This window comes from Schistocerca serialis, chromosome 9, assembly GCF_023864345.2.
Source record: "Schistocerca serialis cubense isolate TAMUIC-IGC-003099 chromosome 9, iqSchSeri2.2, whole genome shotgun sequence".
Classification (NCBI taxonomy): Eukaryota; Metazoa; Arthropoda; class Insecta; order Orthoptera; family Acrididae; genus Schistocerca; species Schistocerca serialis.
Window position 1 is genome coordinate 310058248 of NC_064646.1, and position 26728 is coordinate 310084975.

General features: G+C 42.0%; 1 protein-coding gene across 1 annotated transcript in view; it reads right to left on the reverse strand.

Moving 5' to 3' along the window:
- Positions 1-26728, reverse strand: part of LOC126419569 (uncharacterized) — a 371142-nt gene that overhangs the window by 221978 nt on the left and 122436 nt on the right. Inside the window, exon 2 of the mRNA XM_050086756.1 lies at positions 4379-4463. Within this exon, the coding sequence (XP_049942713.1) occupies positions 4379-4463 (85 nt within the window). The remainder of the gene's footprint in view (positions 1-4378; positions 4464-26728) is intronic.

The window sequence follows — 26728 nt, forward strand, 5'->3', positions numbered from 1 at the left end:
CGATAGTCGCACTGTTAGAGAGTTGACGTCCAAACTGGTCCCACACAAGTTCTATCGGGGACATATCTGGGTATCTTGCTGCCCAGGGGAGTACCTTATAATCACGCAGCCAATTCACAAGATACATGACATGAGCATTGTCTTGTTGAAGAATGGCACCACGATACCCCCGGATGAGATTTACACGATGAAACACACAAATCGAAAGGCTGTAAACTCAACTAAACGCTTAGGGGTTACAATTATGAACAATTTAAATTGGAACGATCACGTAGATAATGTTGCGAGGAAAGGAAACTAAAGACTGCGATTTATTGGCAGAACACTTGGAAAATGTAACAGGCTTAGTTATGAGTCTGCTTACACTATACTTGTCCGCCCTCTTTTGAAGCATCGCTGTGCGTTGTGGGATCCGCATCAGAGAGCATTAACGGAGGACTTCGAAAAAGTTCAAGGGAGGGCAACTCGTTTTGTACTATCGCGAAATAGGGGAGAGAGTGCCACGGATATGATACACAAACTGGGGGTGGCACCCACTTAAAGAAAGGCGTTTTTCGCTGTGACAGGATCTTCTCGTGAAATTTCAGTCACCAGCTTTCTACTCAGATTGTGAAAATATTTTGTTGGTGCCCACCTACACTGTGAGAAAAGTAAAATGGAAATACCGTGTGGCTAGGGCCTCCGGTCGGGTAGACCGTTCGCCTAGTGCAAGCCGTTCGAGTTGACGCCACTACGGCGACTTGCGTGTCGATGGAGATGAAATGATGATGATAGGGACAACACAACACCCAGTCCCTGAGGGGAGAAAATCTCCGACCCAGCCGGGAGTCGAACCCGAGCTGACCTCTCAGCTACCAGGGGCGGACAGCGAGAAATGATCATCACGATAAAACAAGAGAAATCAGAGCTCGCAGGGAAAAATGTTAATATTTGCTTTTCCCACGCACTGTTCGAGAATGTAGCTGAAAGCTGGTTCGATGAAGCCTCTACCACGCACTTAACTGTCAATTGCACAGTAATCAGGAAGCTGTAGATGTAAATGTAGATGTTGATAACACGGGAGGAGACAGGATGTCCGTGACGTTCTGTTATGCCGACACAATTTCCTCAATCATTACCAGTAATGGCCTCAAATCATATCTAATGGCTCCCCACGTCATAACACCAAGAGTAATATCACTGCGCTTTTCCAAACTAGTGGAAGAAAGGGACCTCTCCCAAGGACAACGCCATGCACACCGACGATGGTCGTCGTGGGTGCTCCAAAACCGCGATTCATCGGTGAACACAATGCGACACCATTCATTGGCAGTGCCTGCCTCTCAGTTACGGCACCAATTCAAACGTAGCCGTTCGTGTTGTGGTGTTAACGGCTGTCTACGCAGAGCAGTATTTCTCCAGTCCAGTTGTTGCTAGCCTCTGACGAATGCTGCGGCGAGACACACAATGTTGCAGGGAATCCATTACTTGTTCTTGGATAGTAGGCGCAAGTGTGAAGCGATTCGGATGCGCTTGGTACCCCTTTTAAACGGTATCAGGTCTGATAACGTTGTCTCACACGGGTACGCGGCATCCCAGTGTGCTCCCAGTGATCCGTCACCTGACGCTGATCACGCCCCGTATACAGGAAGGTTTTTTCCACCGTGTACAGACTCTACGGTCTGATCGATGGGAGGATACGGAACAAAAATGAACTTCTGTTCGGAAATGCATCGTTTTCATAATAGAGACACTTATTTAACCGTACATCGTTACAGAGACTGCGGTCTAACACGTGCTGCAGTACGCAGCCACAGTTACGATATGTGTTGAAAATGGTTTCCATGTGCTTCAACGCATGCGTGTACGCGCCGTAGCATGTTCTGTCTTACAAGTTAACATCGGCCAGGCTCCATCCTAACAGTGTCAAAGGCAGCATGACTACGTTGCTCCAGTGTCTCCACATCTGGAATGGGCTCTGCGTACACTATACTTTTTAGACGGGCCCCATAACCAGAAATCGCAATGGCTGAGATACGGTGAACGAGCAGGCCACGCAACTGAGGCCCTTCGTCCGATCCACCGAGCAGGGAAGGCACGATTGAGATGTTTCCGGACGTTAACGGCGAAGTGGGCTGGAGCACCATCGTGTAGCAGCCACATAACCCTTCGAATCATCAACGGCACTTCTTTCAGCAGAGGAGCCAAAGTCACCCGCAAGAAACTCCGACAGTTCCGGCCTATTGGGCGACGTGGAAGGAAGAATGGTCCCAAAATACGGTCGCCAATTAAGACGGCGCACACATTCCAGCTGTACCAATGCTGACGACTGGTTGTCATTATATCATGGAGGTTCCGCATACTATCCCACAGATGACTGTTATCAGAGTTGAAGATACCATTCCGTGTAAAGGGGGCCTCATCTGTGAACATGATGCAGGACACAATTCCCGGAATCGTGGTTGCCTGGTGAAGAAACCAGTGACAAAACTGCTCCCGATGTGGAAAGTCTGTCGCTGGTAAGCTCTGCACACGCTGTAAGTGACAAGGGTAGTAACAGTTGTCATGTAGAATGTTCCACACGGTCGTCTGGCTTACTCTGTACTGGTGGACAAACTGCCTGGTACTGATACGGCGGTCGTCTTCCATAGTGTTAATCACATTTTCCTCCGGTGCCGGAATGTTTCGGGTACGTCCTTCATGATTTCCTGCTTCCTGAAACGACCCTGTCTCAATCAAACGGAGAAACACTGTTGCAAACAGTGAATGCTGTGGTTGTTATCGGTGGGGATAGGTCTCCTGATACAACCTCTGTGCACGCTGTTGCCATTTCCCTTACCGTAAGTAAACACCATGCCAGCGAGCTCTCGATTCGAATACAGATCACATCCACCAGAAGGTGAGTCAGCAAGAGAAGTGAATCTGACCAACATTGCCAATTATTACGGCAAGAGAGGGCGCTCGGACATGACGCATGAGGAGCAGTACCAGCCTCTACGAGGAAACCATACATACTGTAACTGTGGCTGCATGACACAGCGCGTATTAGACCGCAGTCTCTGTAACAAAGTATGAGTGAATAAATGGTCTCTAACATGGAAATCATACATTTCCGGACAGAATTTCATTAGACCATTTTTGTTCCGTATCCACTCATGGATCAATCCCTAGAGTTTGTTCACGGTGGAAAAAAGAAATCACCCAGTATACCCTATCAGGCCTGGCAGCAAACGAAACCCGCACTCTATCAAATAACTGCAACTATTATCATATACGTACCCGTCGATGTGTGTCGCCTACGCCGTTAAATTGACATCCGACCATTTCTTCTGGGTGTTTCACTTTTTTGTCAGGCAGAATATTTAGAGACGAAAGATGCAAACTATACATAATTTATGATGATTAGATAAAACTCATTTTTATGCCGTTTGTTTACAATATTTTATAACAAGGCTCAGAAGATATGTTCGTTCCTATCGACCTATCTATGTTGAAATGCTGTAGTTAGAATGGTAAAAATTGTAATTAACTTTAAATGCGTTAATTAATCTATTGTAAATCGTGTATTTGCTGTTTAATGAAGGAAATTTCTACGAAATTTGTTAAAATATTTCATTTAAAATTCCGCATAAATTGTAAGTGAAAGGGTCTACCATGGCGATAAACGTAGCCAAAATAATTCTTTTCGAGATATAAGTTCGCAACTTTCTAAAGATGCTTGAAATCTCTTGTTCAAATACAAAATCACTTTCTCTTCTTGTAAAAGGAACAGTTTGTAAAAGCCATGCAAGTCCTAAAAAGATATAGTCTTAGATCAGTGTACACATAATCGTTGCGTAACATAACATATTTAGGTGCCAGCTATTGTAGAACTGACTTGTTCTATGACATTAACGTTATAGGGAATGATGTAGTTCGTTACTCGAAGCAGTTTCTCAATGTGAAATGAAAATGAATAAAATATGGAGGGTGTAACTGTCGGTGTATTTTACAAAAATTAAAACTTAGTAAGATCAGTATTTGAAGCAACATAAACACGTCCATAAGAATAGGAAACACTATAAGATTCGATGTCCACCACAACATGTACAAAAATCAAGATAATTAATATTTTATATGGAATTCATGTTGTTTATCGTTTTGATACCCAACACTTTGAAATATTGTATAATGTTCAATAGACTGCTTACGAAATCATGCAAGTTGCTAAGTTGTATTGTGTGAGCCAGGGTGTTTTAATTTGAAGAGAAAACCCAAGAGGAGGGAAATTACAGCAGGGAGGAGACACAGTCACAGAATAATACAGTCACACAAAGCCATACGTCACAGACTACTCGTGTGGCGCTGGTTCTGTGTTCGTGGCTACTAGACAGCTGAGGGTAGCCTACTTTCCACTTACCGGGATAGGGTGCTGAGCAAATGTGCTTCCACGTACGACGCGGCGGTCGTACATGATGTTGGCGTACGGAGGGCCGGCATCTTGCCTGTAACAAAGAAGTATTTCGATCTGTTTGAGAATAGAAACGTTAAATCTCCTTCGCCACAAACAAAAGAATCACACGTCATTGCTTCGCCACACTGTAATAGAGCTCTCAGGAATCGACAGATTGTCTTGCACTAAATACAAATTGATGTTGTACTGGGAAAAACTGGACAAAACTGGAAGATGAGAATCTGTAAATAGATAAACTCAGTTTTAATGAAGCATTACAAATATGACGCACTTGCGTACCATGTTTTAAACAGAAGCCTCACAATAACTGGCATAGCGGAGTGTTTTACTATCTTTCGGACTGGAATCAGATATCAAATTCGACATTACTATACTAATTAGAAATATATCCAAGCAAAGAAGGAAAACAATTTTTAAAAATACCGATAAAATGCTAAAGAAATAAACAGATTTTCACAGCCGCAAATATTTCAGTGGTTTCTTCAACATCAATGAACCATGCACGCAGAGCTCCAACAGCCAGTTTTTCTCTAGATTCGGGAAATACATAAATTGTACATGATTCATCGTAAGGCCGCAAATAAAATACCGTATACTGCGTGTTATCTAAGTTAAGTATTTAATACGGACGTTTTTCTTTCCTGTTTTCAAATTTTGTTTTATTGTGATTGCAGTTTCGCGTATTACTCCTTTACTAATCTTCGGGCAGAATTCTCAAATGCAGATAACCACACAGGCATAAACACAGCCGCTACCCCAAACATCAAACAAGTACGATCGGCGTTCGAGCTAAAGAGTAAACAAATGAATACAATATTTGAGCCGGCCGAGGTGGCCGAGCGTTTCTAGGCTCTACAGTCTGGAACCGCGCGACCGCTATGGTCGCAGGTTCGAATCCTGCCTCGGGCATGGATGTGTGCAATGTCCTTAGGTTAGTTAGGTTCAAGTAGTTCTAAGTTCTAGGGGACTGATGACCTCAGAAGTTAAGTCCCATAGTGCTCAGAGCCATTTGAACAACATTCGAAAATACATTGACATATTTTCTCAATCTATTATGTGCAGGGTGTCAGGCGCATTTTCTCTGTTAATTCGGTAGATATTTTCAGTTCAGTTTTTGCAATGTATAGCTGGACTTAGCCCTAACAAATATTGCTAATTACGGTTTTCACACGACGGCTGTAGTCGACAGAAATCGGAGTTTCCATGCCGCTACAAACAAAATGACTTTTCAAGTAGACTTTTACGTTCCCATTCGATAGAACGGTCCCAAATTAGTCTAGTGCGATATTCGTTTTATGGACATGTAGTAACAGGAACAGTAAAACACAAAGAATAATTAGAAATTCCCACCGCCATGCAGCAGCGCTTGCTTAGCAGCTCCTTGAGAAGCGGTTATTTCTCGTGTTTTAATATACCTGTTAACAGATATGGATAAAACGAATATCCCACTCGTCTAATTTGGTACGGCTGTAACGAATGGACACGTAAAATTCCGCTTTTAGAAACAATTTTATTTGCAACGGCAAAGAAATCGACGTTTTACGTCGACACCTGACGTCGCAAAAAACAAGAGTTGAGTAACATTTGTTTGGGTTGACGTCAGCTACACATCGCAAAAACGGAAACGCAAATATCTGCCGAAACATCAGAGAAAATACGCCTGACGACTATTAAGGAGAGAAACGCGGTATTTATTAATTGTTTAATATCACTAATTTGTGCGCAATCAGCCGTTTGAAATCTTTTCACACCTTTTTTGAACGAAAACGAAAGGAGGAATGAAGAGTGGACATTAGAGTTTAGCGTAAATTAGACGGAATAAAAGCCCTAGTTAAAGAAATAGTGGAACAGGAGTTGGGTATGACATTTTCAAAGGAACAGTAATGGCATTCTCCGTAAATGATTTAGGGCAACAACTAAGAACCCAAGTGCAAGGTAGAATCTGATCCTTCGGAAAGCGATAACAGTGTCTCATTGCTTCGCTATCTGTGCTAGTGTGTCTGCACGAAAGATGTGTTTATCTTTCGGCGAGCGATATCGTTCGTAACATTAGATTCGTTTAGTTTGCCTGTACTAGGTCCCACAGACTCCATAATTCTTTCAAAAGGATTCAGACATTTCTCTTTCACCTTAACAGCTATATTCCTGTTCAAGGCAGGCTGTTACATCGTCAGGAGTAGTTCGGTCTTGTGGCCATTTAAATTGATATTCACCGAACATCCACCGTAAACATACACCGAGGAGACAAAACATTTCGACTACCTGCTTAACAAAGTGTGAGTCGAACGTTGGAACGTATTACATTAATAGTGCTGCGTGGTATGCATTCGACAAGTTCTTGGTAGGTTCCAGGAGGTATGCTGTATCACAAGTCTACTAACAGGTCATGCAATTCCCGTAAATAACGGGCCAATGGTACATGAGCGTGGCGCTGTCCTCGATAATGATGAAGAGGTGTCCCATAGGGTTCAGATTAGGCGAATTTGGTGGCCAGTACGTCAACGTCAACTCACTATCATGATCCTCAAACCACTCTAGTACGTTTCTGCCACGGACAGCTATCCTGATGAAAGACGACATCGCATCACATCAGCTTAAAGGAATGCAGGTGTTTTTCAACAATGCTCACGTAGCTCACAGATGCCTTGGTGCCTTCGACTACTACCACAAGCACCATTAAAGTCTAGATCAATGTTCGCCATAGTGCGAGGGGCGTTCAGTAAGTAATGCAACACATCTATTTTCTGAAAGCAGGTTTGCTTCATTCAGGGTTCCAGCACACCATGTTATTTCCCAATGTTTTGGCTACAAAACCCTATTTTTCAACGTAATATCTGACCAATACGACGGTCTTATGCCACTTACTGGGAGGGCCTGTATAGCCGCAGGGTACCAGCCTTCTGATCGATGTAGAGTTGCATCAATCACCTCCGCATCACCACCTATTGCTTCCCGCTGACTGTATCCTCCATTCGGACAAACAGATGGAAATCAGAAGATGCGAAACCCGGGCTGTAGGCTGGATGAGAATGATCAGTCTACTGAAGATTCGTGACCTCATCCCGGGTGTTCAGACTTGTGTGAGATCTTGCAATGTCATGGAAAGGAAGAAGTTCGTTTGCGTCTTTATGGCGACGAACACGCTGAAGTCCAACTCTGCAGAAGTCACGGCTGTGTATGGACGCCGGAACACGGGAGAAAGGACAGGTTGAGCGATTTTGTTAGGATGATGACAGACGCCTCGCCCAACGACTAACCGTGCTTTTGTCCACTGCCAGGTCTCCGTAGACATTCTGCAACCACCTATGACTATCTGCGTACGTATAGCGCTGCCACCTATTGGAACTTTATCAAACTTGCAGTAGCTGTAGCGGGTATATTCCATCATGTTCAACAAAAAATTCCGATTTTTTTTTCGGTCTAAATTGACCGAGAAAAAATATGTTGCATTACTTATTAAACGCCCCTCGAGTAATACTTCCCTTCTACCTGCACCCGTGGTGTGTTGTGTTTTTCGAGACTCCGCTCGCCTGGATGATGGCGTATCTGGACCCGACCACGTGAAATGTTTTCCTTACCCACGTAAATCTTGATTATCCTATCATCAGCGCAACCGCAACTGACCGTCTCATTGGGTGAACATGGGAATACTTAGGCTCGCTACGGTGGAGCGCCACGTTCAACAACGTGCGCTGGAAGGTGTGATCTGAAAGCACGTGTGCCTGTAACTACACCGTACACTGTCGTCACATCCGCCAGTGATCGCCGACTAGCCTACCTTACACAGCAGGCAATCATCCGACCTCTACGTTTTATGACGAGAGTTAAAGAAACTTTGTCGCCTACGCATGGCTTTACATATTTCAACCGCTTTCCACAAATGCTCACGATAGTAACACGGCAGCAGCCGACCAGTTTCGCCGTTTCCCACATGCACTTTCTCAGGAGCCGGGCAGTAACAAGCTGCCCTTTGTCAAACTCGGTCATTTTGGCTGATTTTGTCGCTAGAATGACTACTCTTTCGCCTCTGCCCCGCTTTTATAGCTTCCTTATCGTGTTACGCGCCCTCGACGCCATCAGGCAGCCTTCATTCTGGCAGTATTTAGCAGTCATAATATTCAGCCACACCAAAGTAAAATAAAATTTGTGATCATAGTTCCGCCATGATAATGTAATCATGAGTGGTGTCGACAGGAGATTTCGAGTTTATTCCATATTTCTCGATTTGCAGAAGGCTTTTGAGACCGTTCTTCACGAGCGGCTTCTCATCAAACTGCATCCCCATGGAGCATCGTCTCAGTTCTGTGAATGGATCAGTGATTTCCTGCCATGAAGGAGACAGTTCGTAGTACCTAAATGGAAGTCATCTAGTGAAGCAGAAGTGGTATCTGGCGATCGCGAAGGAACTGTTATAGGCCAGGCATGAGCAGTCTTTGGTGACTCGCGGGTCTTATTCAAATAATTAAGCTTGCGGGCCGCCTCGTCACAAAACGCGACAATAGCGCTTCCGGCACATAAAGATAAAACTATAGTGACCGCGACGATAACGTTTACTGCGTAAAGCACGGACGTGAATGGCACCCCTCTCCTGACACGCTACGCCAATAATTTATGCCCACAAAGAAACAACGTTTTTGAGATTATATTCATTCTATGTTGACCCATCTGCACATGTTTACAGATACTTATGCGTCGTGAACATTGTTTCTTTACTTACGAAGTTTTACAACAGCTGTTCTAAAAACTTCCGTTGCAAAGTTCTGAAATGTCGTTAGTAAGGAAATAGTGTTTATGACAAGCAAATAAATACAAACATCTGAGGATGGGATCTAAGGAATCTTGAAATGTCATAAAGAAAAAATTAATGCTTTCAAAAGCAACTGGTTGCAGCTAATTCACTGTAAATTAACTTCAGTTACAACAGGTCAGTGTTCTAATAAGTCTACAATGGACTAAAATTATTTACTAATATTAATACAAGAACAAAAACTCAAAATAGGGCAATGGGGTAGGCGGTCCCAACGGACAAGCAGCTGGAAGTAATTTTTGACCACAAGCAGGAGATTAGAGTGTTTGAAATTAAATGCGTTAATGTACACAAATACTATTAGCAAACATTTTTAAAATATTTGTCCAAATATACTTAGATTGATGACGTAAGCGTGGATTGTTTATATACATATATCGGATGCACACCTAGCCCGATCTGTTGTGGGAATCCGAATTGGTGAGTGAGGGTTTCATGAGTAGGTTGGAAGAGGCTGCGAATTGGTATCGGATGTGAATCGAAGAAAACACCGCACTCCTTTTTCAAGTTGGCAGCTTTTGCTCGAGGCAAATCCTAATAGATGAAGAAGGGAATGTGGTACCTCCTATGGAGCAAGCAGATCAGTTTGGAAAGCAATTCAGAAAATTGCTAAAGGTAGAAACTCCAGAATAGCTCTGAGCACTATGGGACTCAACTGCTGAGGTCATTAGTCCCCTAGAACTTAGAACTAGTTAAACCTAACTAACCTAAAGACATCACAAACATCCATGCCCGAGGCAGGATTCGAACCAGCGACCGTAGCGGTCTTGCGGTTGCAGACTGCAGCGCCTTTAACCGCACGGCCACTTCGGTCGGCAGAAACTCCAGAAGGAAGTATAGAACATCCTGACAGATGAAGAAGGGAATGTGGTACCTCCTATGGAGCAAGCAGATCGGTTTGGAAAGCATTTCAGAAAATTGCTAGAGGTAGAAACTCCAGAAGGAAGTATACAACAAGAATGCGAGTTAAATGCAGAGGAAGAGGAAGTACCTGAACCTTCAACGGAAAAAATAAGAACAACTATAGAGTCACTTAAAAACAATAAAGCGCCAGGTGGTAGTGGCATTAGTGCAGAACTGGTTAGAAACGGAAGGGAAGTTCTATTGGGTACGTTAAGACAGCTTATTGTCATAATCTGGTCACCATAGGAGATCCCGGTTGAATGGAAGATAGCAGTTGTATGCCCAATTTTTTTAAAAAAGGAGATGCCACAAAAGTAGACAAGTATCGAGGAATCTCGCTACTTGAGATAGGTTATAAAGTCTTAACCTTCCTGTTACTTAGTCGCCTGAAACGTGCTCTACAAGAGACCATAGGACCGTATCAATGTGGATTTATGGCAGGAGGCTCAACCATCGATCACATCTTTACGCTACGACAGCTAACGGAAAAGTACTATGAATTTGATAGATAATTACACCTCATATTTATAAATTTCCGACAGGCCTATGACAGCATTAATCGGACGGTATTTTGGAGGATAATGCAGGAGTTCGGCATCACAAGAAAATACATCAAAGTGATTGAAGCATGTTATACAGATACAGGCTGCCAAGTATGGTTTGGAAAGAAAATGCCAGCCTTTCACTGTTAAACACGGTTTGAGACAAGGAGATCCTTTGTCCCCAGTGCTATTCAACATTGCAATTAGAAAAGGTACGGCGTGAAAATGGTAATGACACGGAGATGGATATGATTGGAGCTGACACAATCTTGGCCTTTGCCTGTGATGTGGTGATAATGGGAGACTCACTTAATCAGATAGTGTCTGATACCACTAGGTTCATGAAAGAGGCATGCACAGTAGGATTAGTTGTCAACGACGAGAAAACCAAATATATGATCATCTCACGCCGACAGGATTTCCCTACCGCTGTCAATATATATGGACACAATTTTGAACGAGTAGAGAAATGTATGTACCTGGGGTCGATTCTATCTAATAAAAGCGAGGTTGAGAAAGAGATTCAACAGAGAATAATAAATGCTAATCGTTCCTTCTTAAGTCTCAATAACTTATTCAAGTGATGCTTGGTCTCACAAAACAGCAAGATCAAACTTTACATGGTACATAGGCGACTTCACAACCATATGAAGATCGCATTTGCACATTTGAAAGGAAAGTGCTCAGGAATATCTATGGGTCTACATTCAATAGAGAAAATGGCAGATGGGAAAGGTGGCTTGGGAAAGCTGACGTTGGTAGGACCATCAGAGGACGTCGACTCCAGTGGTTAGGACATGCCTCAAGAGCTGGAGAATCTTTCTCCAACCGAGTGTTCAATTCACAGCTGACTGGAAGACGTCTAAGAGGTCGTCCAAGGACTAAGTGGAAAGATAGGGTGATGAGGACGTTGCAGAAGGTAGGAAAAACAGCATCCCTGGAAGATACAATGGACAGCCGAAAGTGCAATAACATCTGCCAGAAATACCTGCAACTGTGATCAGGACAATTCTCCTTCCTGTGCCATTGACTTTGTTGTTGATCTTTGTATAGTGTGTTACTCTGGTTTGTAATATTTCTTTTGCTTTCTGTCATGGGCCTTTATGGCCTGTTATGTACAATAAATGATAATGATGATGATGATGATGTGAAGCGTACTCTAAAGGGAACCACTCGCGGGAAGTGGGAGATGGAGACTCGAGTCGCGGCCCGGCACAAGTTTTCACCTGTTGCCACTGATTCATTTCAATGACTAAATGCGACTAATGTCATGGAAAACCTCCGAATAAATGAATTAAGCCATCATTTCATAGTTTATTATTATTTTTTAAATTGAAAGTCAAAATTGCTTGAAGTTAGCGTCTAGTAAAGTCATGAGAAGAACAATATGAACTACAAAATGATTTAGATAGATAACTGTACGGCGCGAAAAGTGGCGATTGACAATGAAAAGTAAAGGGCGAATTGTTCTCGCCCTCGTACGCCCAATACGTATTGGTAATACTGAAAATATTTTGGTCGGCATCAACACTATTTATCACTATTTATGGTACTGACAGAACGACAGTACTCGTTATATTGACGTATTGACAGTAATATTGAACTGTGAAGGCCCCTTAATTTCCGTGTGACATTTCTGCCACTGCTGATGATACGAACGACTCTTATGCTTTTAGCACTGTACGGAATGGCAGGAACTTCTCAAACCCATGACAGCAGAGCTCACTAAAACTTTTACAGACTTTACTGGCAGTAAGAAAGCATCACTCATGTAGCGAGTCGGGCGTCTCTGGAAACATCCAAAAATGCGTTCCGGTCGGAGTACAATACGAGCGCCTTTCCCTCTCTCCAGGAATTTCTTCCGCAGGACGGACTGAAACTAACTGCGGGCCGAATACGGTCCGCGGGCCGCCTGTTTCCCACCTGTATTATAGCGCTTTGCTGTTTCAGATCTATATAAAGGATCTCTTATATTGTTTACAGATGATGCTGTTGTTTACCGTCTAGTAAAGTCATGAGAAGAACAATATGAACTACAAAACGATTTAGGCAAGATAACTGTGCGGCGCCGAAAAGTGGAGATTGACCATGAAACATAAACAGTGTGAGGCCCTCCACATGAGGGGTAAAAATAATACATTAAAATTCGGTTACACGATAAATTATACAAATTAAAAGATGTCTATTCAAGTAAATGCCTAGGTATTATAATTACGAACAATTTAAACTGGACACATCGCGTAGAAAATCTTGTGGGGAACTAAAGACTGCAAAACACGTAGAAGATGCATTAAATCTAGTCAAGAGAACGCTTACACTACGTTTGCCCATTCTCTGCTAACGCTGCGTGAATCTTTACCAAATACGATGGAAGGAGGACATCGAAACAATTCAAAGGTGTATTTCGTTTTGTATTATTACAAAATAAGGGAAAGACGATCGTGGATATTATCGCGGATATGATACGTTTTTCGTTTCGGGGAGATCTTTTCACGAAAATCAGCAGCTTTTTCCTCAGAGTGTAAAAATACACTCCTGGAAATTGAAATAAGAACACCGTGAATTCATTGTCCCAGGAAGGGGAAACTTTATTGACACATTCCTGGGGTCAGATACATCACATGATCACACTGACAGAACCACAGGCACATAGACACAGGCAACGGAGCATGCACAATGTCGGCACTAGTACAGTGTATATCCACCTTTCGCAGCAATGCAGGCTGCTATTCTCCCATGGAGACGATCGTAGAGATGCTGGATGTAGTCCTGTGGAACGGCTTGCCATGCCATTTCCACCTGGCGCCTCAGTTGGACCAGCGTTCGTGCTGGACGTGCAGACCGCGTGAGACGACGCTTCATCCAGTCCCAAACATGCTCAATGGGGGACAGATCCGGAGATCTTGCTGGCCAGGGTAGTTGACTTACACCTTCTAGAGCACGTTGGGTGGCACGGGATACATGCGGACGTGCATTGTCCTGTTGGAACAGCAAGTTCCCTTGCCGGTCTAGGAATGGTAGAACGATGGGTTCGATGACGGTTTGGATGTACCGTGCACTATTCAGTATCCCCTCGACGATCACCAGTGGTGTACGGCCAGTGTAGGAGATCGCTCCCCACACCATGATGCCGGGTGTTGGCCCTGTGTGCCTCGGTCGTATGCAGTCCTGATTGTGGCGCTCACCTGCACGGCGCCAAACACGCATACGACCATCATTGGCACCAAGGCAGAAGCGACTCTCATCGCTGAAGACGACACGTCTCCATTCGTCCCTCCATTCACGCCTGTCGCGACACCACTGGAGGCGGGCTGCACGATGTTGGGGCGTGAGCGGAAGACGGCCTAACGGTGTGCGGGACCGTAGTCCAGCTTCATGGAGACGGTTGCGAATGGTCCTCGCCGATACCCCAGGAGCAACAGTGTCCCTAATTTGCTGGGAAGTGGCGGTGCGGTCCCCTACGGCACTGCGTAGGATCCTACGGTCTTGACGTGCATCCGTGCGTCGCTGCGGTCCGGTCCCAGGTCGACGGGCACGTGCACCTTCCGCCGACCACTGGCGACAACATCGATGTACTGTGGAGACCTCACGCCCCACGTGTTGAGCAGTTCGGCGGTACGTCCACCCGGCCTCCCGCATGCCCACTACACGCCCTCGCTCAAAGTCCGTCAACTGCACATACGGTTCACGTCCACGCTGTCGCGGCACGCTACCAGTGTTAAAGACTGCGATGGAGCTCCGTATGCCACGGCAAACTGGCTGACACTGACGGCGGCGGTGCACAAATGCTGCGCAGCTAGCGCCATTCGACGGCCAACACCGCGGTTCCTGGTGTGTCCGCTGTGCCGTGCGTATGATCATTGCTTGTACAGCCCTCTCGCAGTGTCCGGAGCAAGTATGGTGGGTCTGACACACCGGTGTCAATGTGTTCTTTTTTCCATTTCCAGGAGTGTATTTTGTTGGCGCCCACCTACACAGGGAGTAACCACCATCGTAATAAAATAACAGAAATCAGAGTTCGCATCAAAAAATTTGTGTGTTCGTTGTCACCATGTACTGTTTTGGTGTGGAACGGTCGAAAAAATAGCGTTAAACTGGGTCCATAAATCCTCTACCAAGCATTCTGATGAGAATTGCAGAGTAGTGATGTAGATGTAGAAGTAAATAATAAAACATATTGTAAGTAGGCAGTAAATGTGTTTGTATGTTGGCAGTGCTATGCAGCAATATAGACTGCACTAATATCACTGACATTGCTGCACACCCTTGCTAAGAGACTGTGGCTGGTCGGACTCGTGGTTAGAAGTTAATAGTTCGAAGTATCAGCGTAAGTGGATAGTCTGAATGTGTGTCCATCATGGAGATTTAATATTGGTTGGACATGGATTGTAAAATGTAGGTAATCGAATTATTGACGATTATATAATTTTTCGAACTGGATGTCACATGATTAAGGTAAAATCTGCTAAATACTTTGTTTGCTCTGCAACGTAACCTTTCCTTTGCTAACCACATGCCTATTAGTAGTTAGAGCGTTTAGTAGTTAGAATCTTTTTATTTAGCTAGCTGTATCTGCTGTAGTTCGTGTCCAATGTGCACTCCGTGTGCATACCGGGGGGAGTCATTCCGGATGTGGAAAGGGTCTTCCGGATGCCATGAAGGGTACAGGGTGCACCCATCTGCAGGTGGTCGCTCATGTCGGCACCAATGATGTGTGTCGCTATGGATCGGAGGAAATCCTCTCTGGCTTCCGGCGGCTATCTGATTTGGTGAAGACTGCCAGTCTCGCTAGCGGGATTAAAGCAGAGCTCACCATCTGCAGCATCGTCGACAGGACTGACTGCGGACCTTTGGTACAGAGCCGAGCGGAGGGTCTGAATCAGAGGCTGAGACGGTTCTGCGACCGTGTGGGCTGCAGATTCCTCGACTTGCGCCATAGGGTGGTGGGGTTTCGGGTTCCGCTGGATAGGTCAGGAGTCCACTACACGCAACATGCGGCTACACGGGTAGCAGGGGTTGTGTGGCGTGGGCTGGGCGGTTTTTTAGGTTAGATGGCCTTGGGCAAGTACAGAAAGGGCAACAGCCTCAACGGGTGCGGGGCAAAGTCAGGACATGCGGGGACCAAGCAGCAATCGGTATTGTAATTGTCAACTGTCGAAGCTGCGTTGGTAAAGTACCGGAACTTCAAGCGCTGATAGAAAGCACCGAAGCTGAAATCGTTATAGGTACAGAAAGCTGGCTTAAGCCAGAGATAAATTCTGCCGAAATTTTTACAAAGGTACAGACGGTGTTTAGAAAGGATAGATTGCATGCAACCGGTGGTGGAGTGTTCGTCGCTGTTAGTAGTAGTTTATCCTGTAGTGAAGTAGAAGTGGATAGTTCCTGTTAATTATTATGGGTGGAGGTTACACTAAACAACCGAACTAGGTTAATAATTGGCTCCTTTTACCGACCTCCCGACTCAGCAGCATTAGTGGCAGAACAACTGAGAGAAAATTTGGAATACATTTCACATAAATTTTCTCAGCATGTTATAGTCTTAGGTGGAGATTTCAATTTACCAGATATAGACTGGGACACTCAGATGTTTAGGACGGGTGGTAGGGACAGAGCATCGAGTGACATTATACTGAGTGCACTATCCGAAAATTACCTCGAGCAATTAAACAGAGAACCGACTCGTGGAGATAACATCTTGGACCTACTGATAACAAACAGACCCGAACTTTTCGACTCTGTATGTACAGAACAGGGAATCAGTGATCATAAGGCCGTTGCAGCATCCCTGAATATGGAAGTTAATAGGAATATAAAAAAAGGGAGGAAGGTTTATCTGTTTAGCAAGAGTAATAGAAGGCAGATTTCAGACTACCTAACAGATCAAAACGAAAATTTCTGTTCCGACACTGTCAATGTTGAGTGTTTATGGAAAAAGTTCAAGGCAATCGTAAAATGCGTTTTAGTCAGGTACGTGCCGAGTAAAACTGTGAGGGACGGGAAAAACCCACCGTGGTACAACAACAAAGTTAGGAAACTACTGCGAAAGCAAAGAGAGCTCCACTCCAAGTTTAAACGCAGCCAAAACCTCTCAGACAAACAGAAGCTAAACGATATCAAAGTTAGCGTAAGGAGGGCTATGCGTGAAGCGTTCATTGAATTCGAAAGTGAAATTCTATGTACCGACTTGACAGAAAATCCTAGGAAGTTCTGGTCTTACGTTAAATCAGTAAGTGGCTCGAAACAGCATATCCAGACACTACGGGATGATGATGGCATTGAAACAGAGGATGACACGCATAAAGCTGAAATACTAAACACCTTTTTCCAAAGCTGTTTCACAGAGGAAGACCGCACTGCAGTTCCTTCTCTAAATCCTCGCACAAACGAAAAAATGGCTGACATCGAAATAAGTGTCCAAGGAATAGAAAAGCAACTGGAATCACTCAATAGAGGAAAGTCCACTGGACCTGACGGGATACCAATTCGATTCTACACAGAGTACGCGAAAGAACTTGCCCTCCTTTTAACAGCCGTGTACCGCAAGTCTCTAGAGGAACGGAGGGTTCCAAATGATTGGAAAAGAGCACAGATAGTCCCAGTCTTCAAGAAGGATCGTCGAGCAGATGCGCAAAACTATAGACCTATATCTCTTACGTCGATCTCTTGTAGAATTTTAGAACATGTTTTTTGCTCGCGTATCATGTCATTTCCGGAAACCCAGAATCTACTATGTAGGAATCAACATGGATTCCGGAAGCAGCGATCGTGTGAGACCCAACTCGCCTTATTTGTTCATGAGACCCAGAAAATATTAGATACAGGCTCCCAGGTAGATGCTATTTTTCTTGACTTCCGGAAGGCGTTCGATACAGTTCCGCACTGTCGCCTGATAAACAAAGTAAGAGCCTACGGAATATCAGACCAGCTGTGTGGCTGGATTGAAGAGTTTTTAGCAAACAGAACACAGCATGTTGTTATCAATGGAGAGACGTCCACAGACGTTAAAGTAACCTCTGGCGTGCCACAGGGGAGTGTTATGGGTCCATTGCTTTTCACAATATATATAAATGACTTAGTAGATAGTGTCGGAAGTTCCATGCGGCTTTTCGCGGATGATGCTGTAGTATACAGAGAAGTTGCAGCATTAGAAAATTGTAGCGAAATGCAGGAAGATCTGCAGCGGATAGGCACTTGGTGCAGGGAGTGGCAACTGACCCTTAACATAGACAAATGTAATGTATTGCGAATACATAGAAAGAAGGATCCTTTATTGTATGATTATATGATAGCGGAACAAACACTGGTAGCAGTTACTTCTGTGAAATATCTGGGAGTATGCGTGCGGAATGATTTGAAGTGGATTGATCATATAAAATTAATTGTTGGTAAGGCGGGTACCAGGTTGAGATTCATTGGGAGAGTGCTTAGAAAATGTAGTCCATCAACAAAGGAGGTGGCTTACAAAACACTCGTTCGACCTATACTTGAGTATTGCTCATCAGTGTGGGATCCGTACCAGATCGGTCTGACGGAGGAGATAGAGAAGATCCAAAGAAGAGCGGCGCGTTTCGTCACAGGGTTATTTGGTAACCGTGATAGCATTACGGAGATGTTTAATAAACTCAAGTGGCAGAATCTGCAAGAGAGGCGCTCTGCATCGCGGTGTAGCTTGCTCGCCAGGTTTCGAGAGGGTGGGTTTCTGGATGAGGTATCAAATATATTGCTTCCCCCTACTTATACCTCCCGAGGAGATCACGAATGTAAAATTAGAGAGATTAGAGCGCGCACGGAGGCTTTCAGACAGTCGTTCTTCCCGCGAACCATACGCGACTGGAACAGGAAAGGGAGGTAATGACAGTGGCACGTAAAGTGCCCTCCGCCACACACCGTTGGGTGGCTTGCGGAGTATCAATGTAGATGTAGATGTAGATGAAGATTTCCTGTGAGGAAATCTTGTGAAATGTATGGGTTATTATCAGGATTTCTTGTAATTCAGGGAAATTCTTTTGTGCTAATTAAAAGTCAGATTGCGTTATCCTTGTATATTGTGGTTCATTAGTGAATAGAATAAGTTTGAGCTGTGTTTGTCGGGAAAAATTCTGTAGGTCAGTGTTCAAACAATAAAGACAAGCAAAGTGACAGTATGTCAGTGCCACTCAGCATTTATAGAAGGTTCAGTTGCATTAAGCAACTGAAGTAAAAACTTAGTAGTTTCACATTGTCAGTTATTTCAGTTTAATTAACTAAAAAAAAATTATTTAGAAGTTTCACCCGGCGACCCTACCAGGATACCTCACCGAAATCTTCGTATCTTAGTTATGTTTAATGCTAGCACATAATTGTATATGTAATTTCCTTTGTAGTTGTAGTTTCTTATTGTTGTACTGTATTGCAAAGAGCAAAGCAATTGTGGCATCCATGTAGATTTGCAATAAGTATTTCGCAGTTGCTTTTGCAACTAATTGGATATTGATTATCGCCAGTGCTGTTTTAGTGTGTCTTCTTATTATTGCTTTTAAAATAGTGTTCTTTTCTGTTTGATCATGAGAAATACTGTGACAACCATGGCGTGTGAAAAACTTAATACTAGGCTGCGAAGTAAATTGAGAAATGACAGTGAAGATGAGCGTAGCATGTTAGCATCACCTAGTAATGAAGTGACAAATATTCAAGACAATAATTTGATTGTTGTGCATAGGAACATGGACCAGGTAGTAAATAGTGGTGTAGAAAGTGAAACTATCAGTGAACAGAGAAATATTGTCGATCGATCGGTCGGTAACTGTTCGCCCCAGGCAAGCGAAATAACAGAACCAAATCTTGCAGATACCATAGATTCAGGTTTTGCATCATTGCACTTCTCTCAATTAAGTCAAGGCACACTCTCTGCTTTTCAAAATACGAATTTTACCGATGCAAACGCACTGCCGAAAAACACTAAGGAATATGTTTCAGTCACTAATGCATTGTTATTGCAATTACTTCAAAATAAGAAATGATCATAGCAAAAGCTTCAAAAGTTAGACATAATGCAACAAAATCTTCAAACGTTAGACAGAACGGAACAAAATCATAAACAAACACACCAACAAATGGAATGAACACAGCAACAGCTTCAAAAGTAAGCCGCAAGACGAAATTAAAGAAACAGTCGAACAAAAACCTGAAGATTTAACCGCTGAGCTACCAAAAATTGAGTCAAAATATCAAAAAACACAAATTTGTGAGCATTTTCAGCCTACATTTTCGCGACATGAAATGCATTACAGAATCATGAAGCAGCCATAAAAGAACTGCCGATCGTTGTTCACGAAAATCACGACTCTTTGCATACCAAAACTGATTCAGTTGCCTCTACTGATACGGTCTTGCAACTTGTAACAGATCAGGAAAACTTAAAGGACACAGTAGATTCTCTAAAACTTGGTTCAGAAAAACACAGGGAAGAAATCAGCACATTATCGGCAAAAGTAGCCGAATTTTCGGGTCAGTTAACGAATTTATCTACAAACGTAGAGGATGAGTTGAATTATACAATACGAGTAGCCTTTACTGACACTGACGAGTACGAGGAAATTAGAAAATTTAAACAAAGTCAGATATAAATTAATATGCAACACAAAATAGAAATGCAGGAAGTACAAGATCATTTGGCACACACAATACAAGAACTACATATTTCAGAGAATACTCGCGTTCCGTGGCGAGAAGAGGGATTTAGAACTACAGAAAATTCATAAAGTAATAACACAGGGTATTTCGGAGATTTTGAAAGGAGTTGGCAAGGTGCTGTGATCCTTGAGATGGAACCGCTGACACGACATAAGAACGACCGATTAGCGACTTGCCGACATGATAACTCTGACTATAAGCTCTTCATCACATCGAGAAAATTTAAAGCATTCAAGAATTCCAGTTATGACATACATCCACAAGCTTGGCTTCATCAGTTTTCTCATTGTTTTCCTCGTAATTGGTCATTACAGTATAGATTAGAATTCATGTTTAGGTATTTAGAGAATGCACCAGCTGTAAGAATGCGATCGGTTATTCGTGACTGTTACAGAGAAGGACATTTTTATCATGCCTTCCTTTCTGCATATTGGTCTCAGATCGAATAAAACACAGTATCAAAATGATGAAACATTTCGAACAGTCTGAATTTTCCAGCTCGTTAAAAGATTTTGAAGATATGTTGTACAAGAATCAATTATGTCAAACCTGTACAGACCCTCTGAACTTAATTAAGTTGCCTGAACATTTAAGACATATTATTTTGGCAGGGCATTGTAAAGATGATATCGAAGCTTATTATGGACTGTTGCAACAACTGGAACTTGACACAGACAATTGCGTAATGTGAAACAGGAAAACAACAATTACATGCCACATCCTGAAATAACAACTGGACATGACAAGACTATTGTTATATCGCAAATCGTGACCAAAAGAGACATCACCTGAATCATAACCATTGTCAGAATAACAATAGTTACAGTGAAAGATCACATTTCCGTGGTAATGAATATGACAGAGATAAAAGTAGAAATAGACAATATGGGAACCAGACTAATTATTATCAAGGGAGTCAAATGACTTAAGATGCAACGGTCCACCTCGTAATTACGATTCCGGGAGATATTCTCCACCACATGACCGACAAGAAAGAAATTACAGAAATTGCTGACATGACAACAGACGCTATAGTCATGAAAACAGACTTGAATTGAATCAGAACTGGCGTGATTCAAATAGGGCAGGGCACTCTCGTCAAGCTGATATTGTAGAAGTTAGATCTCCGAATCGCAGTATCGACTCACAACAACAAAGAGATAATAGACAATGACTCGCACCGCAGGCAGCCACAAAACGTACTTACGAAGCTGATGGAAGACTTTAGGGACATCTTACTCCAGGAACATGACATGAAACAGAACAACATTGCATATCCTGTAACTGACATAACAGAAAATGACATAAAATTTACGGCAGTACTTAACTCTGGCAGTCCTATTTCAATAAATGTAACAAATTGAACGATTGGTCCACACTTCCTTCACGCAAGATTAAATTACAAGGTGCAATTTTTGGAAAAAAGTATAGATGTACACTAACAAACTATCTTAGAATTCTTTTGTCAAAGCCACAGATTTACTATGATATTCCTTATTGTTCCATTATTGTCGACAGAGATTATATTGGGTGTAGACTTTTTGAATGAGTATAAGGTAATTTTAAACTTTCACGACGCTGAAATAAGTTTAGAGAATGAAGGTAAGTCAATAATTTTTAAATTTGAAGATTCGCTTTCAAACCATGACGAGGAAACCAATCGGCTTTACCTTTAGTTTTGTTACATCATTGTTTGGAACTTTCGACGGAATTTGACACTAATAATGACTTAGCAAGTACTGACAGGGATGATATTGATGACGTTTTAGATACTAACGTTTTAATTCAGAAAAAAAATCAAACAATTTTGAGCTGTAATGACACTGATATGCAGGACCTGTTTCACATTTTACAGGCACATTCCGCAGTTTTAACTCCCAAATAAGGAACAATTAAATGACGTCAATACCAATTTCGTGTTTGTCAGCGTACTAAATTTTGCGTCAGACTATACGTAATTCCGTCACATCATAGAGACCGTGTTAGAACGGAAATACAAACTATGCTTGACTAGGGCATTATTGAACCAGCGGTAAGGTCATACAATAATCCATTACATGTTGTTGAGACGAAAAACGGATCGATCAGGCTTGTCTTAGATTCGAGACAAATAAATGCCATGATAATTCCTGAAACAGACAGGCCGCAAGCGTTGGAAGAACTTAATCAAAATTTCAATGGCGTAAAAATGTTGTCTTCTATTGATCTCAGATCCAGCTTTTATCAAACTAAACTTCATTCAGAATGTAGAAAATATACAGCTTTTCTTTGTTTCGGCGTTTATTATCAATTTCGGAAACTTACTTTTGGTTTGAACATTGCTTTGGCAGCATTCATTCGTGGGCTAAATTCCATATTACCAGAGTTCTTAAAACGACACATCACCTCATACATGGACCATATTTCAATAGCAGAAAGCCTCCTGGGAACAACATAATCGTATCGTCAACGGTGTGTTTCGTATTTTTTCAGAATCTGGAATTACAGTTAACTTGGAAAAATCTGAATTCGGTAGGTCTAAGGTGAAGTTTAGGGTCACATTATTTCTTCTTGGGGCATTCCTGTTCCATCCACTAAAAGAAAAGTTCGTAGTTTTCTAGGTCTCGTGAAATTTTACTGTCGTTTCCTGAATATGCAAATTCTAGTAACACCAAAACTTTGTTCTCTAATTGGCAAAAACGCTATTTGGAACTGGGACGAACAGGCACAATTGGAATTTGATTCTTTGAAAGAAGCGCTACTTAACACGCCAATCTTAGCACACCCAGAACTGTCACAAGATTTCTGCCTTAGCACAGATTCTTCAAAAGTTGGTCTTGGTGTCCATTTATTTCAAGAAATCATAGAAAATGACATTACTGTTCAGAAAACCATCGCTTTTGCTAGCTGCGTGCTAATAAAATATGAGAAAAATTATTCCTTCCCTGAATTGGAAGCTTTAGCTATCGTTTGGGCGTTTGAAAAATTTCGTTTCTTTCTGGCAAACACGTGAAAGTTTATAGTGATCATCGAGCAATACAATTTCTATGTCATCAAAATTAAATCTTGACAGGCTGAAAGGTTGGGCATTGTTTCTGCAAGAATTCCGCTTCACAATGGTCTACATTCCTGGCACGGAAAACATTGTTGCGGACACACTGTCACGTGCACAGGCAGGCCTTGAGAAAAGCAACACAGAAGCTAACCTTGAGAAAAACTTCAATATTCTTTACATTCAAAAAGTAGCCTTTGAAAACTTCGTCACTGCACCTTTAAAAGACATTGCTCATGAACAAGACAAAGATCCGATTTGTAAAGATATCAAAAGTAAATGGCATGAAAAGACACACACGCAGATTCGTCATTATTATCTGGTTAGAAACAACATACTCTTCAAACGTTGCACTGTTGATGACAAGTTTCTCCACCTTCGTAGCGGTAGCGGTAACGTCACCGCCTACCACGCAGGGGGGCCGGGTTCGATTCACAGCAGGGGACTGTGTGTTGTCTGTCCTGCACCATCATTTTCATCATCGTCATTGACTTGCAAGTGGCATCAACTAAAAAGGTCTTGCAATGCGGCGGCCGAACTCCCCCGAATAGGGCCACCCGGCCAACAATACGCTCATTTCATATGGATACTTCGTATTGCTGACGATTTTGTTAATAAGCTCATCTGGTACTTTCACTTTAGCTACGCAGATTTTGGTCTACGAAAATGTTATCTTATTCTTCAGACGACTAGTTATTTTAACAATATGGAAAACAGAATTAGGAGAGCCTTGTCTATTTGTTAACTTTGTCAAAAAGCTAAACCATCTACTATTTCGCATCGTGCTTCATTATTTCCTATTATTCCTACTAGATTAAAAGAATTTGCTGCTGTTGATCTTCTGGGACCCCTTGTCAAAACATTGAATGGATTTTCATACGTTCTAGTTGCTGTAGAACTTGCTTTAAAATTTGTTTCTTTCACCCGTACGCAAAGCCACTGGAAAGTCTGTATCCAAAGCCTTTGTTAAAAATTTCTTACGTGAAGTTGGACACATTTCCAAAGTCATTTCAGATAACTGACCATAATTCAGATCTGCTGTTTGGTCACACATACTTCGGAATCACAAAATCAATCCTGTTTTTATTTCATTGCACTCTCTACATTGCAACCCGACTGAACGGACTAAGAACGAAATTAATAAGCTTTGCAGACTTTATTGTCACAGGAAGCATCAGTATTGACTGCGACAGATTTTTTACACCTATTTCAAAACGTACTGAATGATATGCCTCATGCTTCAACTACTTTACCACCTATTCTTGTACTGGAGAATGAGGAACCACCGAACAGAATCAGAGCTTGTACCTTTTCCAAATCCACGTAAAATATATATTAAAAATTTAAATTCTGCTGCAAACAAAAGGAGAAAACTGCATGGTAAGACAAATGCAAAGACACTACATACTGGTCAAAAAGTTCTCATTAAACTCCATTCATTGTCACATAAGAAGAAACATTTGAGTCACAAATTCTTTCTAATTTACAATGGACCTTACAGGATCTGACGTATACTGCATGATAATTTCGTTGAAGTTGAAATTCCGGGTGCTAAGAAAAGTAAAGGGTTACATCACATTTCTAATATAAAACCGTTTACTGAGAAATAATTTGCTTTCTGACTTAGTCATTGCAATAAAATTTTCACTTCACTTTACTATTACGCTTTGTCACACTTAGAAACTGTTAACATGCAGCGATGTTTTGAAGTCAACTATCTAATCAAGGACCTGCGGAACTTATAAAGACAGTAATTTGACGAGTTCACTTTTATAGGGAACAGACAACACAGTCTTATTGTGTGTACATTTTTGCTTGTTAGTTGCACGATTAGGTAACGACTGTAAGGTTTACTTTCTTGGACCATATGCTGCCAATGAGGTTTTACTGCAACATTTTGGTTTACTCGAAAATACATTTTTTATGTAAAGATCTTTCTGAGAGGTAACAGAGGACAGAGAATTTGGTTTCTTAAACAGTTATACCATTATACTACGACACTACTTATGAGTGACACAATTTTGATTATTGCATTTGCGCTGAATCTGTTTTATGTCTGCACAGTTTTTCTGTGTTCTTCTGAAAAGAAAAACATGTTTTGGTACTGACTTTTGTGGCATAGCTACCATGAGACAGGTAATTTTCGTAACACAACAATACGTTACAGTATAGTACTTTCAAGGTCATGGCAATGAACGTAATAACTACATCTATACTTTACTTGTGTATATGACAAGGTAAGTACATCCATTTTTGGAGAACTTGGCTTATGGACGACGATAACTACGACACTTCGTACATTTTTACTGTTAAGTAATGACAGAAATTATCTTACAGCAAAAAGCACAGTTTAGCGCTACATTACACGCATTTGAATTATTACCTTTTATACTTGTAACATTCTTAGAAATATTTTTAAATTACAATGATACAGAGAAGGTTTTCGGCAATACTTTTCATTCTGCAGTTTTAATCAGTAACATCTGAGGTATAATTAATTATAGCTCATGAGGGTATGCCTACTTTGTGTACCATGCGTGTGACAAGCTCAAGGAGCCCTAGCTAATATGGTATTTACTTATACAATTTTATACATCGGTACCATATTTTTCCAACACAGAATTACACATCTCATTTAACTGAGAGGAATAAACTTTTTTACTATATCTCTGACACATATTCACATAATTACACAGTTTGATTACTTTGCACTTATGGAATTGTACTTTGTCTGAATTCCATGAACTGTTCACATATAATTTCGGGACCATTGCGAAACTGAGAGACCTTTGAGAGAGATATTTTTTATGAGATCATGATTTTCGAAGGACGTTTGAGGTAGATGACATTACTGAAACGAGCAGAGAGCATTTTTTTAGGTTTTTTTATTATTGGAGGACGCTACGACGATTTTGAGATTTGATTGCTGTGTTATGATGATATATTTACTATGACGATGTGTATTATGACATCGAGATATGGTTATGATCATTATGAAAAGCGAGTATATACGTGAATGTGAATACCACAAAGCCGACAGAAATTTTTGGACACTTATTTATGAGATTTCGTTTCTACACACTTCTCTTGTAATTTTTCAACCTGTGAAATGTTTTATTTGTATCAAACTGTCATTGTAGTGGAAACTGTTGTCGTAAATATTTTGGTAAAGAGTGTAGGTGACCTTGACATAATGCTCTGCTGTGGCCAGCTGCGCACTAGCTGCCTGGAAAAACGCATTGTTGTGTTACCTTCCAACTTTAAATGGTGACGTTTAAGCCACTGTGAAGCACACTGCACACCCACAAGTCCTCGCACATCTGTAGAGAGAAGAGGCCGTT